An 18,168-nucleotide genomic window follows, 5' to 3' on the forward strand; every position below is an offset into this window, starting at 1 on the left:
TTGTGAAGAAGAAATAGCAATAGCTCTCAAAGGATTAAAAAACCATAAGGCTCCAGATGCTGATAGTGTGATAAAGGAATTTCTTAAACATGGTTGCTCTGAAGTTAGAAATAATTTACTGTTGATTATGAATACGATTTTTGAAAAAAGGGAAGTGCCGAGTGTTTTTTAGGAAAAACTTTAATTAAACCAGTGTATCAGAAATGAGATAAGAATGAGTGTCGTCATTATCGAAGTATTAGTCTGGTTTCTGTTGGTAGTCAACCAAAGGCGTCAACAACCTCTGGTTCTCAGTTTAAACATTAAGAAGAGGTGTTTGATCCTGTTGACAGAAGAGTGGCAGCAAAGGTATTCTCCATATATGATATATCAAACAAAGTTTTAGGAAAGAGCAATACAGTTTTAGAAAAGGTAGAGGAAGTGTCTACCAACTTTTCACTCTTAGGTTAATAATTGAGAAGTCCCTTTGTTGTCAAACACCTTTTCTCCTCAGTTTTATCGATTATGAGAAAGCTTTCGATTTTATTGATAGAAGAGCGTTAGCAAAGGTCTTCTCCTTGTATGGTATACTAAACAAATGCTTGAAAGTGATTACTACTATGTACGAAAATAATACTGCTGCGGTTAAGGTAGGAAATGAGGTTAGCAGCTGGTTTTGTATTATATAAAGAGTTGAGTAGGGTTGTGTTCTATCCCCATTTATATGGATCAATTAGATGGACTTTGTCTTAAGAAGCTCAGTAAAGGTAATTGGCAACCACAGAATCAAATGGGGAGGAAAAACTCTCCTGGACGAAGACTATGCTGATGATTTAAGCATCCTAGATGAAAGTGTGAGCAAAACGAATGAATTCCCAGAGGTTTGCTAGTAGAGGGTGCTAGAATAGGTTTGAATATTAATGTTAAGAAAATTAAGCCACTAAGACTAGGAATAAGTGAAGATGAAAAGGTGACGTTGGATAACAAAAAGATTGATCAGGTGGGTAGCTTTACGTAAATTGTTAGTATTATTAGTAGAGACGATGGGAGCAATGAAGATATTAAAAGTAGAATAACCAAGACTCAGAGTGTTTTTTTCACCGTTAAAAAAAAAATTGAAAGAATCGGAAGATAAGTGTGCGAACCAGGATTATAGTATTGGAAGATGCAGTCATGACAGTGGTCAAATATGGGTCGGAAATATGGCCACTCCAAGAAGTGGATGAAGATTTACTAGATGTATACCAGAGAAACTGCCTACAGATTGCTCTGGGTACTTGGGTGACTGATCGTTTTTCCAACTGCTGGCTGCAAGATAAGCGTGGTTCAATCTCTCTTACTAGGGCTATAAAAAAAGAAAGATTGAGATGGCTAGGGCAGGTTTTGTGGATGAACGGAGACAAATTATTAGGAAGGATCCTTTTCGGCTAACCGTCTAGAGCTAAACAGAAGGTAGGTCTTCCTTTTTAGAGGTGGGACGATGTCAAAAAGAAAGATGTAAAGGAAATGGGAACTTCCTCGGTGGTTGTAAAGAGAGAGGATTTGAAAAGACTGAGATGAACGAGGAGCGTGCATAGCTGTGCTGGCCAGTGGCAGCTTGGTGCCGAAGTGAGTTGTTAGTAGTCGAAGCAGTAGTGAAATTAGACTAATTCAACATTTTTAGAGGTAATAAATTCATAATGTAAAGAAAATCCTCTTTTTAAAATACTGAGTGACACAATAATGAACTGGCTATGAGAAATGAATGAATAACCGATTTAAATAAATGTATTGCATTTAATGGTTTATCAGGGAAGTATAATTAATTCCTAAAAATTGTCGAATGTTTAGGGAATTGAGTGGCGTAAATAAATATGTTTTATATTTTTTTTTTTTTAACTGAGGGAATGACTAACACAAAATTAGTATACTTATTATACAGTTAATTATTTTAATCGAAATGATTGCTAAATATTGTTTTTTTAATCCTGGCAATGCAAGTTTGGCGATGTTTGCTGGTGAAAGTAACCCTCAAAAATAACCTCTTTTATCATCTCCATCCCAGGGAGCTACTCTTCCAGTTCATTTGTACACTTGGAAGTTAGCAATAGTAAAAATTTAATAAATGTTATAAAAAGGTGAACTTACTTTCATATCATATTCTTCTTCATAAGCTTTACCAATTATAGAAATGAATTTGGAAAGGCATTCAAGCTGTTCTTCAGTGGGAGACTTCAGCAATTCAGATATATAAAAATTAACAATTTCAACTGTCACGATTTTCAATTTGAATAACTCACCAAAAAAGCTAAAAGAAATGCTACAATTAGGTCTTTTCTCAAGAAAAGAGCTAGATCCTTATCAAACTTCGAAGAATTCGTCTACCGAGGTCTTTTTTTTTAAACTAGCTGATTAAGAAATGAAGACTAAGGAAAATAAAACAAGAAAAGGGAAATCCTGATTATAAAAAGGAAAAGGCTTATAAAGAAAGAAAATCAAAAATATACAAACAAATAAGATACCAAATAAAGAGAAAACCAAACAGAGAAAAAAAAAGCAGATATTTCAGCAAAACACTTCATCGAGCCATTTTCCATGCTCAAAAGGAAATGATATATAAATAAACAAATCGAACAATCTTGAAGGTTAGTTTTTATTTTCTTTCTTATATAACCCTCGCTTGCCAAGCTCCCACAATAAAAGACCAATTTTAACTTTTAAAAACAAAAGCTTTTGCATTAGCATGTATGTCATTTCGTAGGAGCTGAATCTTACATCATGAGCTTAACGAATATTGAAAGTACAACAATGAAGTAAGTTGGTTCACATATTTTAATTCTTATGATACTTAGTTTCTTATTAGGATCTTAGAAGAACTGAATGTTCTAGGATTAAGGACAGGATGTACAATTTTTATTAGTATCAATTTACTGTACAAATTAACAAAAACGAACTATAACTGAATTTTCTGGCCAAATTGTCGCTTTGACAAATATGGAGCAAAAAAAAAGAATATACTAAAACATTCACGCAGTCAAAAAACTGAAAACAAATTTACCTGATATTCCCTAACATAATATGTTTTGATATTCCTTTCCTCTTGTCCAATTCCATTTCTATTTTTTTCGTCTTTTCTTCTGTATCGGCTTCCAGTTGGGCTTTCTGATTAGAAATAATCTCTTCTTCGAACTTTTTCTGTTTTTCAAAAGTCTGCTGAAACCTGTCGAGAAGAAACTCTCGGAATCTGATTATCCCTGTTCCACTAGCTGAGGGTATTTCAGTCTCAAAGATCAATTTACACACTTCAGCATATTTGGGAGTGTATATTTGGTCTTCAACAGCCTGAGTATAAAATGATATAAAAATACTTCAACATAAAAAGCGATAAGAAACAAATATGTTTTTAAAAATTCCAAGGAAATTACAGCCTTTGAACTGGACTTATTAGGAAATTCAAAAACTCAAATTCCAGGATTAAGAAACATTAAATAAGGTGAATTTAAAATTTGCCAACTCTGGCAGGGGATTAGGTATATAGGGAGGGAGTCTGAGTCATGATGAATAAGGAAACTGGCAAGTGATGTTAAGGTTGGGAAAGTATTAATAATAAAATGCTAGTCACTCATTTTATGACTAAAAGTGCAAGAGAATAGTCATAATATTATATACCCTATAGAACTTACTAATGGAGACAATAATGACTCAGATAAATTTCATGTACAGCTGCAGAATCAAATAAGTAGGGTTTAAGTAAAAAAATATGGTATTTTTATTAAGAGATTTTAATGCCCAGACCAAAAGACATAGGGATAGATGATATCCAAGCCTAAGTAGATTTCGTGCTGTAATGGATGTTAGTAGACTGTAGACTGTAATGGATATAAACAACTGCAATTTTGCAGGTATAATAATCTAGTTATAGCAAACAAAGTTTTTGCTCATGAACTGGTACATATGTTAACATAGTGTTAAAATTTTTACAAGACAGCTAACCATTTTCATAATGTTGCTGTAAGCCTGCGACTGGCAGGATCGATGCAAGGCACAAGGGTTACAAAAGGGCTGTTAGTAATGTTGAAAGAACAGATCACCAAATAGTAGCTTTTAAGGATATTTTGAGCTGAAAATTCCTTTTCGTAACTAGCTACCGGGATGTTATGACGTTGGAAGATTCAAGAATGAGACATTGAAAGAATATTTTCAGGAACAGTTGAATGCTAAACGGGAAAGTTTAAAATTTGACAATTTGGAAGATGGATATAATAATTTTCGCAAAATAGTTTATGAAGTCGCTGATGGTATTTTAAGGAAGAAAGGTAGGAACGCAGCTAGGAATGTTCGTGAAGATGGCTTATGTTTATCAGAAAGGAAGAGAGACCTGTAAAAGCATTATCTGAGCATAAATAATATGAAATAAGTTTACATGAAAATAAAAAATCATATAAGTTTATATGAAAATATTTAGTATGAAAATAAGAGGAATTTAGAAAAAAAGAAAGCATAAGAATGTGAATTAATGTGTGAAGTCGAGGCCATGGATAGAATTACGGTAGATCTAGAAGATGCAGCCAGATGGCACGATCGTAAAATATCGTAGAGGCATATAAGTAAATTTAGAGGAAATGATCAATCTGAGTTTGTCTTAGTTAAACATTGGAATGGGGCCACGATTAATGAGAGGGAAAGAGTAAGAAGAATGGAAAAAACATTTGAGAATGAAATAAACCATGATAGGGTTACAAATAAAGATACAAACCAAAGGGAAAAAGTTTATAAAACTTAGAATGTGAATGAATATTTATTTTGTGAGGAAGCATTAGTGATTCATTTAACAAACTTGAAAATTAACAAACTTAAAATTTTCTTTCTTCTAATCCCTTAAATTTTCATATTTTGTTACTTAGCCTTTAACACTTTTTTTCAAAATTTTAAAGCTCTTATCACAATTTTAATAACATTAAAAAACATTTTCTTCCTTTTAATAAGCTTAAGTTGCTAAAGTATTAAAAGTAATTCCTCTGTGTTTCAAGAATCACTGTTTATTCAAACTTTCAGATTTATTACGTTAATTTTTGAAAACAAAAGACTTTACAATAAAGAATATTAACGAATTCCAATTTATTGTTCTTTCTAACAACCTTAAGTTTCAGTTTTCAAAACCTAAGCCATGAACACTTCAAGAACGTAAGTTTTTTTTCAAATTCCACAACTTGAAATACACATACCTTGACATACAGGACGTGGACCAGAACATAAAGTTTTACTTCGGCATCGATTTTTTTGAAATTATTGAGAAAGAGCCATTGCATAAAACTTGAAACTGTCGTTACTTTAGGACTTTCGCAGATAAGCGTTTTCAGTTGCCTGACAATAGCAATTTCAACATTCTGTAAATAAAGCTAATTAGTGTGAAATTTGTCTCTCTCTTATTGTCTTTCTGTTATAAGCAGGTCAACCGAGGATTGAGTTTTTTTTTAGGATTATTTGCATTTTCTCTGATTTTGGTTCAAACAAACCACCTCTACCCAAAAAAAAACTGTAGAATGGTGTCACAAAATATATTGCTATCCTATATTAATGTATATATATATATATATATATATATATATATATATATATATATATATATATATATATATATATATATATATATATATATATTTATATTTGTACCCAACGTATATACGTACATCCATATACACGATTATAAATAACCAGAGCGGTAAACTCTGCCTGGTTTGTAGTTCTCAGCACACGGAAGTTTTGTACATATGTGGTTCTCGTTGTAACTCATCTTCTAACCGCTTGAAACTTTTTTCCTTGAAAACTTTTTCCCTACATTTTTCATAGTTTTCTAATGCCGCTTGATTATTTTGTTACAAAATTGAGCCTTTTTCGATTCGTTGTGATTTTTACTCGTTGTGAGTCGTCTTTGTGTAGGAATTGCTGTAATGCTCGGTTTCGATTGTCTTTTAACCGTACATTTTGTTTTGCTGCATTTTAGTTCATTATAGCCTCAGACATTTTTGCCGTGCCTTTTGTTGAAACTGTTTGGATTACAAGATTAGTTTGATTTGTCAAATTAATTCTTCATCTTGAAAAGTTTCACATGACGTAGTGACATTGATATCTGTTTAACACTAGACTTGGTCTTGCAACACTTTCATTTATCTTGCTGTCATTTTTTCCATGCCTTTTGCTTTAGTTGTTAGGAACCATTTGCTTTCATTTGCAATTTCGCATCCGTCTGCTTTTTATTCGATCAATAATGCTTGTTGTCACACATCTTTTAACCGTAGAGTTAAATTAACATTTCCTTTCAAAAAAAGGCATTTAAATTTCTTGCCCTTTTCCGAGATTCTAGCTAATCAAAGTTTTAATAATTCTCGGATGTCCATAGTAGTTATCATGTCTATAATAATTCTTTTGCCACCGAAGCCCCTGAAAGGAAAATCACCAGTTTATTCTACTTGTTTGACTATTTCTTTGTACCTCCTTGTCATCAAATGAAAACTTTAGCTGAGATCTCAAAGACGTCATTTATCTGCTCTCACTGTCGATCCTTATTTCATTTCATATTTCTATAAAAAAACGAAAAGTTAACCCTTTATTTCTTTGCTTTAGTTCTTCCCCTTTGGTGTGTCAACCTTTCTATTAACCTGAGTCTAAGGTCCCGTCGTCCATACCAGTTGCCAATTTTGAGCCTTTCAATGCTCATTCCACACCACTCCTTGTCTACCCTCAAGCTAATCCACCAAATTTTATATCCACCTCTTCCCAGCTTCAAACTATTAACTAAAAAAGATTGATTCTACTTTTTACGGGTAAAAAACTAGTAAAACCTTCACAGTTTACCTGAGAGTATTCAAATAAAAGATATAGTTTCTACTCTTTAATAAATGCACATTTTGCAAAAGAGGAAAATTTTACCCGCAACTATTTCAATTTACCTAAGCTTTAAAAAGTGACTCATCCCCTCCAACTTTATCAAACGACTTAGTAGCACGTCAATCGTGAAATCGCCAATGAAAATACTGGAATTAAAATACTCCAAATACTGAGATTATAATATCCACCAATATAACCAAATTTTATATCCACCTCTTCCCAGCTTCAAACTATTAACTAAAAAAGATTGATTCTACTTTTTAGGGGTAAAAAACTAGTAAAACCTTCACAGTTTACCTGAGAGTATTCAAATAAAAGATATAGTTTCTGCTCTTTAATAAATGCACATTTTGCAAAAGAGGAAAATTTTACCCGCAACTATTTCAATTTACCTAAGCTTTAAAAAGTGACTCATCCCCTCCAACTTTATCAAACGACTTAGTAGCATGTCAATCGTGGCTGGTGAGCATAAAAATAGGTGACATAAAATTTGTTCACTCAGGCAGAAAGGATGGGGCACACAGACGGGGAGTAGGGCTCATGATGCATAAGAAGCTGCCAAGTCTTGTTTAGGCTGGGAAGATACTAATAATATAATACTAATTGCTCATTTTATGACTAAGAAGTTCAATGTATCAGTTACAGTAGTATATGCCCTATTGGAACCAGTTGATGGAGATACTAGCTACTCAGATGAATTTTACGAACAGTTACATCAGCAAATAGACAGGGTACGAGGTTGAAATATGGCGTTTTTGCTTGGAGATTTTAACGCCCCGGTTAGTAGAAATTGGGATAGGTGTGTATCCTAGCCTTGCTAAATTTGGTGTAGGAAAAGAAAACAATAATGGCTATTCACTTTTGTAACTTTGTCGGTATAACAACCTAGTTGTAACCAACACGGATTTTGGTCATAAAATGGCCAATAAGTTGACATGGTATTCACGTGATGGTAAGACAGCAAAACTTATTGATTATGTTATTGTAAACCGAAGACTAGCAGGATCAATACAAGATACTAGGGTTAATAGGAGTGCTGTTATTGGTGTTAATAGTAAAGATCACCGTCTAGTAGTGTCTAAGGTCAATTTAAAGCTGGAATTTCGTAAGGGTAACTACCTCCGGAAAGTTATGATGCTGGTAGACTCCAGGATGAAAATTTGAAAAAACTTTTCTGGAACAGCTGAATACAAACCATCCACGAGGAAAATTCAAACTTTTCTAAACAACTTTACCTGGAGATCACCACTACTCAAGAATTCGTTCATAATGCCATGTGTTTTCCTCTGAATTTCGTCTTCGGCACGATCGGGCTTGCCTTTTATATCTGATTTAGCTTTGAAAGGTACTTGTTCAGTTGTTGGATCTGCAGCACCCTGTTGCGATAGTGAGCTTTTCCTTGAAGCCTTCTTTCTCCAGACTGACTGTGTAAAGATACGAGTTGCTTGAACAGTCTTTTGGAGTTTGGTTGGAACAACTCTGTAGCCAAATGGACGACTGGAATAAACCACTTATTACAAAATGCACAGTGCAACGCTTCCAGAATGATTTCAATGATTTTAAATTCTCTTGTTACAAATATAGCGTGTTCACCATCCATGCTTATAGTGTGAAAAATTCCACCTTTTTAGGAGACTGGACAAAGTCAATTGCTTTTTTGATGTCTAATCAATCGACTACTGACATAATGTGAAATGTTTTTCATAGAAATTTATCAAAAGAACCAAAAATAATTTTTAAATAAACAGTGATTGTTTAATATTGCAATTTTGTGTAGGGACTATATATTAAAAAAACTGATTTACATTTTATTACTTATTTTAAAAAATCTTTCAACATATTCTTTCGGTGTGAGTTTCGGTGTTTGAGGAGCTAGAGCTCCAAGGCAGTACTCTAACCCGACAGATTGATAACTTATGCACGGTCATCGTTCAAACAGGTCAAAATCAGCCCATCTTTCACTATAGAAGTTGGTGGAGATGGAGGGAGATGAAGGGGTCGCGGATTCACTTTTCGATTTAGTTTTACATATTGAAGAATATTTTATGTTTACAATTCAGACGAGATAATACCCGTCTCCCTTCTTTGGGAAACGGGTAACGGAATAGAACTTATTAGAGCTGGGCTTTTATTTGTTTTTTTTTTCAAACAAAGCCGCAGCTTGGGTAAGATATCTCAAAAAATTAAATGTATCATAAGTCCTTATGGACCAAATTCGCGGCTTTAAGTCTGAAAAAAAAGTTTACAACATCCAGTAAGACGAGTGAAACTTACTGAAGTCAAATTTTTGTTTTAAAGAACAGGTTACAGTGTTAACAAGAAAACAATTAAATGTAGCGTAGGTGAGTCTAATAAAGGGATATGGCATAACAAAGGAGCAAAAATAAAATGCAAGTTAAAATAGATAGCAATATAAGAATTATCAATGCATGAAACGTAAAAAAATTTTAGGGGCCTATTTATTTCAGGAGTGTAATAAGAGCTATAAGTACTTTATCACGTACTCTGTGTCTACAGGTCAACGTTAGTGCGTTGGGTCTAACCAAAAGCAAAGAATAAGCAATTGCATAAATAAGAAAATTCAAACTTGGTTTTGTTCACACGATACCCATAAAGTCAATACCAGAAGCTTTTCGAATACCCGAAGTCTAGTTACTGTCCAAGCTGTACTTAGCAGTAATCACACTGAAAAGACTATTTAATAATTATGGTGAAATTCCACCGATTACTTTGAAATTTAATTAATTATTTTGATTGTCATCCTAGATTCTACCTGTCACTAGCTCAACAATGTTACTGCCTCACATCACGGCCCAACAATTCTCAACTGGAACTAATATGTTTAGCCTAGGCCTTATATCTTTATTACATAGAACAAACTGTTTAAGAAATTTCTGACAATCACAAAAAGAATTAAACGAAGACTTTAAAGAACAGGTTATAGTGCTAACTAGAAAACAATTCAAGGTAACGTAGTTGAGTCTAATAAAGGGATATGCATAAAAAAAGGAAAAATAAGAAACAAGTTAAAACAGATAACAACGTAAGAATTATCAATGCATGGAACGTAAAAAATTTTTAGGGTCCTATTTATTTCAAGAGTGTAATTAGAGCTACCAGTACTTTATCACGTATTTCATGTCTACTGGTCAACGCTAGTGTGTTGGGTCTAACCGAAAGCAAAAAATAAACATTTGCATAAATAAGAAAGTTGAAACTCGATTTGTTCACCTGATTGATATAGTCAATACCCAAAGCTTTGTCTAGTTACTGTCCAAGCTGCATTTAGCAGCAATCACACTGGAAAGACTATTTAATAATTATTGTGAATCTCCACCCATTACTTTGAAATTTAATTAATTATTTTGATTGTCACCCTTGATTCTACCTGTCATTAGCTCAGCAATGCCACTGCCTCACATCACGGCCCAAAACTTCTTAACTGGAATCCATATGTTTAGCCTAGTCTTTATATCTTTATTACATAGAACTAACTTTTTAAGAAATTTGTGACCTTCTTACTAAGAATTAATTATTTCATTTTATGTGTTAAAGCCCGGAGAGAAGTCCTTACTAGGAATAGAGTAATGAGCTTACGGTGGTCCGAGTCTAATATTAGTTGCACTTGGACGGGATACAAAAGAACCTTCATCATTTAATAGTGCTGAGTATCTTCCACCACCTGTTTGTACTGCCATTGGAGTCAGGCCAGCCCCTTTACTCCAGGCTTTTGTTGGCCCCAGTTTCATTTCTCCTGGCTCTCTGGTCTAAAAAGAGAAGCACCAATTTTGCAGTAGAATAAAACGGCAAGAATCTCAGGAAAAAAATATAATGGACCATTCTACAATTATTTTGGTTGGAATGACTATCACTGAACTTATTTAGCAATGAAGAGGAGAAAAACTAATCATCTTCAAGAAGAAGAAAAAACAAATTATAAATTTCACTCAAGTTTCATATGCAGCCTATTCGTTATCGCAATAAAAACACAGGCACCACAATATCACAAGCTAAGTAGAAGACATTTGGTAAAATACATATTTTCTTCTGATCTAGGTACTTCGTGTAGAAGCTGTCGTAGAAATTTCGAAAAAAAACTTCGGAAATTATAATTTCTAGTGCTGTTTTTAAGAGTCAAGTGTTTACCCTCCTGCCATTCATTTCCCTAAACATAACCTATCAAAATTTTCTGAAATAAGCATTTTGTTCAGAATATTTGAAATAGTCTCTTTGAGAATGTCACCCCCCAGCCCTCAGGGCATGAACTAAAGTTATTGTACTTGTCCATTATCAGCAAATCAGACTCTTATGAAAGGGGAGATCGTAACTTCGGAGATCATGTCTTTCGGAGGGGGCTAATTCAACGAGAAATCAGAAGTTCTAACGCCCTTTTCCAGAGTCAAAAGTGATCGGTGGGCAACTAGCCTGGTGGTGAGGATCGCAAGTTATTCCCCGTGGCATTTCAGTTTTTTTTATAAAAGAAATGGTCTTATAAGCTGTGGAAGAGGCTTATTTTATTGCAAACTTGAAAGTTCGAGTTCCTTTTGAAAGAGTCAAAAGTGATCGGAAGGCAAGTAGGCCCTCCCCCTTTACCCTCCTTTCCCCAAATACATCTGATCAAATTTTTCAGATTAATGTGTCGTTCAAAATGGCTTAAATATCATACATTAATGCTTCCAGGGTTAACCCCCCCTTCCTCAAACTCTGGGAGAAGGGTTGCAAGTTATGGCTTGGGGCAAATTAGGACTTTATGGATTGGGTGGTCATATACTTCGGAGGGGGCTCAATTTTATTGGAATTTGAAGTCCTAGTGCACTATTTAAGAGCTAAAAGTGGTCGGAGGGCAAGTGACTACTTACAATACCTGCAAGTACACCACCTCAATACCTCTGGAGCATACGTACCTTACCTGAATACAAATGGAAGACCATAATACATCAGAAGATGTCCAGTGTGAGAGGCAAGCTTTCTCACCCACTTTTTCTTTTCAGTAAGTACTGACACCTTGTTCAAACTTGAAGAAAACAGCTCTGAATGTATCAAGATCCTTTAAGAACCATCCAAGAGGATGTAATTCACAGCAACACCCAAATACAACACACTTTTAGACATGAAAGATATTCAAATTTTTTTTTTCAAAATATGCAATCTGCTTTAATAAAGAGTGAATTATTCAATGGAACTTACAGTAAGTACTCACACCCTCTCAGTAAGTACTGACACCCTAAGAAAACTTGAACAAAACAGCCCTGAATGCATCGAGATCCTTTGAGAACCATCTAAAAAGATATAATTCAAAGCAACACCCAATTACAACTCACTATTAGACATGAAAGGTATTCCCTTAATTTCATCCCAAAATATGCAATCTGCTTTAATAGTGAACTATTCAAAAAAGAGTGATCTATTCAAAGAAAACATAGTTTAAAAGGTGATTTGTCAAATGAATAGACTGAATATCTTTTCTAAGATAATCTCATACACAGAAACTCATTTTTGGGGGGACAGATAATTATTAAAGAGAAAAAATTTATTCAGTTAAATTTTGGCAGCCTCTTGACATAGGCAGCGTAATTGTACCTCCTAAGAAAGGAGCAATATTGCTTCAATGTATCATTTCTTTTTAGAACACTTCATATAAAGAATGTTATTGACCCTTCGAAGGGGGTTTTATTCGACCGTAAATCGAAAGTCCTAGTGCCATTTTTAAGCACTATCAGGTCTTTTCGAAGCTCTAGCTATTGAACTATCTAGCTACCTTACTATTGGGGAAGAGTACAACCAAGTGTCTGATCCTGGGTGTGCAAAAAGATTAACGATATTAAGGTGACATTTTCATGGAATAGGGTGGTGGAGGGGTTGATGATAAAGCAAACTTACACATTAGGTGCACCTAGCTTGTAAAAAGAGCGCATCTGAAATATTATATTTATAAAAATTTTGGTGAAGCCATAATCCTGCTTTGTTCTAATTCTGTTTGTGCTAATTTCTATTCATTTTAGGATGGACTCAGCTGTTAATTATAATTTTCTATTTATTTACTTCTATTTTATTTATTCTATAATTTTCTATTTTAAAGTTTCTATTTTATTCATTTTTATGTTTCATTTAGTTATTGATATTGATTTCTTTTCATTTTAGGCTTGAATTACTATTTGGCTCTATTTTTCCCGTTTTTGTCTGAATTATATTTTAAATTTGCCTAACAAATTTCGTACATTTTTGAAGTAGAACTACGTTTCCCGGGCAACGTGAAGTATTGCGGCAACCTTTGTCCAAATTCGCCAGTTAAAGTGTTGCAAGAGCAACACTTTGGTTTTGTTTCTACGCTATTGATCAGTAATCACATGATCAACGGCTATTCCTCAGCGTTGAAAAAAATGACAACAAAATATATATTGAAAAAATGGACTAAATTGTCTTTGCAGCCAGTGGAACCTTATCCCTTTCAATCGTGACGGTTGACAACTCGGAACAATATCTTAAATAATCTAGTTGGTATTATAAAGCTATCCCTAACTTTTCAGGATCAAAATACCATAGATAACATTCTATTAATTAATACGAAACTATCTCATTGTTTTATAATCCCGTTTGTGCTTGTTTCGTCACTATCAATTAAATGATGAAGTTGTCAGCCTATCGAAGTTTTTACAAGGGTATGTTCAAACAAAACGCAATCAGTTATCACATGACCACAAGCTATTCCTCAGCGGTTAAAAAACAACAACTAAAAAATAATATCAAAAGAAGGGACTAAATTGACTTTGCAGCCAGTCGAACTTTATCTTTTTCAATCGTAGACAGATTCAAAGAGATAAAATACAATGTGCACCACTTTTCGCAAATTTCTAGCCCAAAGGGAATAGATTCCTACTTACTAGTCCCTCTCCCGTGATAGACATCAAGTTCACCGCAAACAAATAAACGGGTACACCAACTAGCAAAAGTTGCAAACCCTTCATTGCTGAAGATGATTTTAGCCCAACAGCCAATTATTACTTACAAATCCCCTACATGTCTTACAACAGAAACCAAATTGGTTTTACCACCAAATACACTGGAAACAAATAATAGATACACACACTAGAAAAGTTGCTAACCCATCATTGCCGAAGGTGATTATTACCTAACAGCTAACTGTTGCTTACAATTCCTCTATGTGTCTCACAATATTTATCGGCCAAGATTTCGTTTCGGTGTGTACCGTACTACTGAAGTTGTCAACCCCTTAAAATTTTCAAACTGGTACAACTCATGAAGGAATTTTTGTACCAAAAAATCGATGTCATATACTTTGATCAGCTCATCAAGAGCTATCGATTGCCGTCAAAAATTTTTTTTCTGTCTTAGTTCAAAACTTGATTTTTTTTTTGCCGTAGGCCAACTTTCCAACGTCACCACTTAGAAAGGAGCAAAGGATAAATTCCAATTTTTTTTGGCATTGAGAGAACTTTTAAAGTTTGTTAGGCACATTTAATACCATTTCTCTACCGCAGTTCCAAGTCCAAAAAACTGAATGATTAACTCAGCTAAAATCACGAACAGAAATAGGTAGAAACAATAGATGGCAGCACTTCCAAACCCGTGGGAAAATGTCACATTTTGGCTTCTGTAAATTTTCTATTTATCACTCAAAGAAGATATATTGGCTGTGGGGCTGGGTAACTGCCCCATATATTTAACATTTATAGATTTTAGTCCATCTTCAATTTGAAAGTGGTGCCTGCCTGCTTGCCTGCTACAACGGAGCGTTCTACTCGAAAGCGGAATCAAAATTGTATAGAATCAAAGGAGAAGCAAAAACCATCCTTTTTGGCCCCAGGCAAGATTTCTGCGGAGCTTTCCAAAATGTAATGTCAAATTCATAAATCTGGCCTAAGGTCCATACTTTCCGTAAGAACCGCACAGGTTAGACCCTTACCAGTTCCTGGAATAAGCTGAGATCGGCGGTATAGGGAAAAAACGGACAAAACCAAAGTGTTGCTTTCGCAACACAATTAGAAAAGAACACAACAGCCCTAGATTTAGGAATCCAAATTATGAATTTATAGTTTTAGTCGTAATGCCTACACTAGTCTTAAATATAAGTTATTTAAATGCACTCAGTTTAAGAATGACCCAATACAGATTATTGTTTGATTCAAGACAGACACAAGTGAAGAAAAATAAAAGCAAAAGCTTACCATTCTTTGAAGAGGGTGGTAAGAAGACCTTGGTCTTCTCTTGGTAAGGTGATCTTGGCCATTAAGCAAGCCTTTCTTCCCATAGTACGATTGCAAACCTCCGTCGTAAGGAAATTGAAATAAATCAGGCTCCGCCGTCCCTTTAAATTGAAAAAAAGAATAATTATTCAACATTAATTCGAGATATAAAAAAAAAGAATTACAAGAGCAGATTAAGATTAAATTAATCGTATCCTCAGATCTTAAGCCTAACTTTAATATCTTTGTTTATTTTATATCTAAGTGAATTTTCTATTTTACAATTTAAATTATTTTACTAGTTTATTTCAAATTATTTATGTTCTACTTCAATCAATCAATCAATTTATTGATACTAAAAGAAAAAACTATTACAAAAGTAAAGTGGTTACTAGGCCCAAGAAGCTTTGCTTGCAATGGACTACAGAGAACAAGAATAAAACACTATTATAAAATATATACAAGAAAAAACAACACTGGCACAAGAGAAGGACATTGAATAGATAGGATATTTAACAGATAGAAGATTTAGAAGGAGATTTAACATATAGCTGAAAATGATTTTGAAAGAAGAGAAGAGACATACAAATTAGGAAAGGATTAATAAAGAGAGAAAAAATTATTTAATTGGAAAGACCCGACGAAATAATACCTTTGCAGAAAGAAAAAGAGGGACATCCGATGGGATGAAGATCCAAAATAGAATTGATTGATATACTGGAGACCTCTGGGCTGCTGTAGAAGATCGTTTTGGTAAAATAAATCGCCGAGAAGAATTACATAAAGAAGAAAAGTACCTGCCTGAGCCTGTCCGTGAGAAAAACTGCTGTAGGGGCGGTGGGAGAGTTCCTAGAAAAGCAGAATGCGTAAAATAAAGAGTACTTTTACCTATAAAAGCGGAGCTATTCCAGTATCATTATAAAGATCAGAGGAAGGGCAAGGCAGAGGGAGAATAAAGTAGCCTCCATTGCCCTATTTTGGGCTCTCTGTTGTGAGCGGAGAAGAGATTTATTAGTATTACCCCAGGCTGAGCAGCAAAAAAAAGGTAAGGATATATAAAAGCATAATAAAGAGAAACCATAATATCAGGAGGAAGAAATGAGTTAATCCGGTGCAACATTGAAGACTGGTGAAAGAATAAGGAACGGGTGTAAGTTTTATGCGGTTTAAAAGAAAGAAAACAGTCAAGAGACACACTAGGAAATTTCATCATAGTAGCTTGTGGTATAATATCGTTCCCAAAAGTCAGGGTGATTGCCTCCTGTACGTCTCGCATACGGTAAGGGGTCCTGAAGTTGACAATGCCACTCTTTAGGCTGTAATAGGCCATACCAATTGACCAGCACCAATCCTTTACTTTATGAAGAAAACCTTGAGCTATAGAAGTGGCAGATGGCAGGTCCACTGCAGCAATGAAAAAGTTACTGCCATCAGCAAAAAGAACAGGGTGAAGATGGGGATGAAGACCATCAACAATATCATTAATGTAAATTAGAAACAAAAGTGGTCCAAGCACAGAGCTTTGTGGGACACCTTTCAATACAGGCAAAGTAGAGGAACAAGTACGATTAACCAAAACATACTGAGATCTCTCTGAGAGGTAGGACCTAAATCATTTTAGTGGGACTCCATGTACTCCAAATAAAGATAGTTTAGACAGAAGAACATTGTAGTCAACCATATCAAAGGTCTTTGAAAAATTGAGAAACAGACCCAAAACACACAAGCCCTTGTCCAGATTAACACGCACAAACTCAGTTTCATCAGAAAGTGCGTGCAAGGTAGAGAATGTGGGACGAAAACCATACTGATGGTTAATGATGAAAGAATTTCCAACAGTCGAATTAGTACTAAATACAAATGAAAAGAGTCGACGATACACTACTTTTTCAACAAGCTTTGAGATGACGGGAAGAAGAAAAATTGGTCTGTAATTTGAAATTAGAGAAGAATCACCTTTTTCATGCAAAGGTACAACAGTAGCAACTTTAAATAAATGAGGGAAACTACCAAAAGAAAGAGTAGAGGTTAGTTATGTGTGAGATGGGATGAGAAACAAACTGACTGATTTTTGATCTTTTACTTTTTTTTACTTGATTTTTACTCTTTTTTCATTGCAATAGTTAATTGTATACAATCAAAATTGAACAGAATAACGATGCTTATTTCTACAACTATAAGCAACCAGTACACTTTGTTTTTTTTTACCATAGTTAATTATATCGGATCACAATGCTTATTTCTATGACTATATGTTACTCACACTCTTTCATCTTTACAATTGTTAATTGTATAGAGTCAAAATTGGACAGAATTATGATGCTTATCTCTATCTTATCTCTACGAATTTAAAGCTACCCATACAATTTGTTTTTTAATATAGTTAATTATATAGAATCACAATGCTTATTTCTTCGACTATATGTTACCCACATTCTTTCTTCATTGCAATAGTTAATTGTATACAATCAAAATTGAACGGAATAACGATGCTTATTTCTATGACTATAAACAAACCCATAGACTTTGTTTTTTTACCTTAGTTAATTATATAGAATCACAATGCTTATTTCTACGACTATATGTTACTCACACTCTTTTATCTTTACAATAGTTAATTGTATAGAATCAAAATTGGACAGAATTATGATGCTTATCTCTACGAATACAAGCTACCCATGCAATTTTTTTAATATAGTTAATTATATAGAATCACAATGCTCATTTCTTCGACTATATGTTACTGACACTTTTTCTTCATTACAATAGTTAATTGTATAGTAAGTAAGTAAGACGGTACTAGACCTTTATGGTCCAAACCGGCTGTGTTGATCTCCATTCATGTCCCTTCAGCCAGGAGGTGCAATGGGGGGGGGGAGGGGGCTGGGGGTCAACCATCCTGTGCTTTCACACACCCTTCCTGCTTACCTTCCCCAGATTTTTCCAGGTACCCATTGAGAGATGGGTTGAATCTGACTGAGCTTACAGAGTCACGTCAGTGACCCCCGTCCCAAACCAAATAACTGGCCAAAACTGGACCAATTGAACCCATGCCCCTTGGACAAAGAATTCCAACACCAGCGCACCAACCACTCAGCCAGGGCGGCTATTATAGCTG

General features: G+C 34.4%; 1 protein-coding gene across 2 annotated transcripts in view; it reads right to left on the reverse strand.

Annotated features, from left to right (window-relative positions):
• Positions 1–18,168, reverse strand: part of LOC136030495 (uncharacterized) — a 56,682-nt gene that overhangs the window by 19,009 nt on the left and 19,505 nt on the right. The window contains exons 3-8 of one of the 2 annotated variants that reach the window (XM_065709518.1): positions 15,033–15,172; positions 10,444–10,613; positions 8,082–8,343; positions 5,184–5,345; positions 3,017–3,300; positions 2,107–2,266 (exon numbers count right to left, since the gene is read on the reverse strand). In XM_065709518.1, the coding sequence (XP_065565590.1) occupies positions 2,107–2,266; positions 3,017–3,300; positions 5,184–5,345; positions 8,082–8,343; positions 10,444–10,613; positions 15,033–15,172 (1,178 nt within the window). The remainder of the gene's footprint in view (positions 1–2,106; positions 2,267–3,016; positions 3,301–5,183; positions 5,346–8,081; positions 8,344–10,443; positions 10,614–15,032; positions 15,173–18,168) is intronic. The other variant, XM_065709519.1, reaches the window with a different exon arrangement.

The sequence above is a fragment of the Artemia franciscana genome, chromosome 8, assembly GCF_032884065.1.
Source record: "Artemia franciscana chromosome 8, ASM3288406v1, whole genome shotgun sequence".
Lineage (NCBI taxonomy): Eukaryota > Metazoa > Arthropoda > Branchiopoda > Anostraca > Artemiidae > Artemia > Artemia franciscana.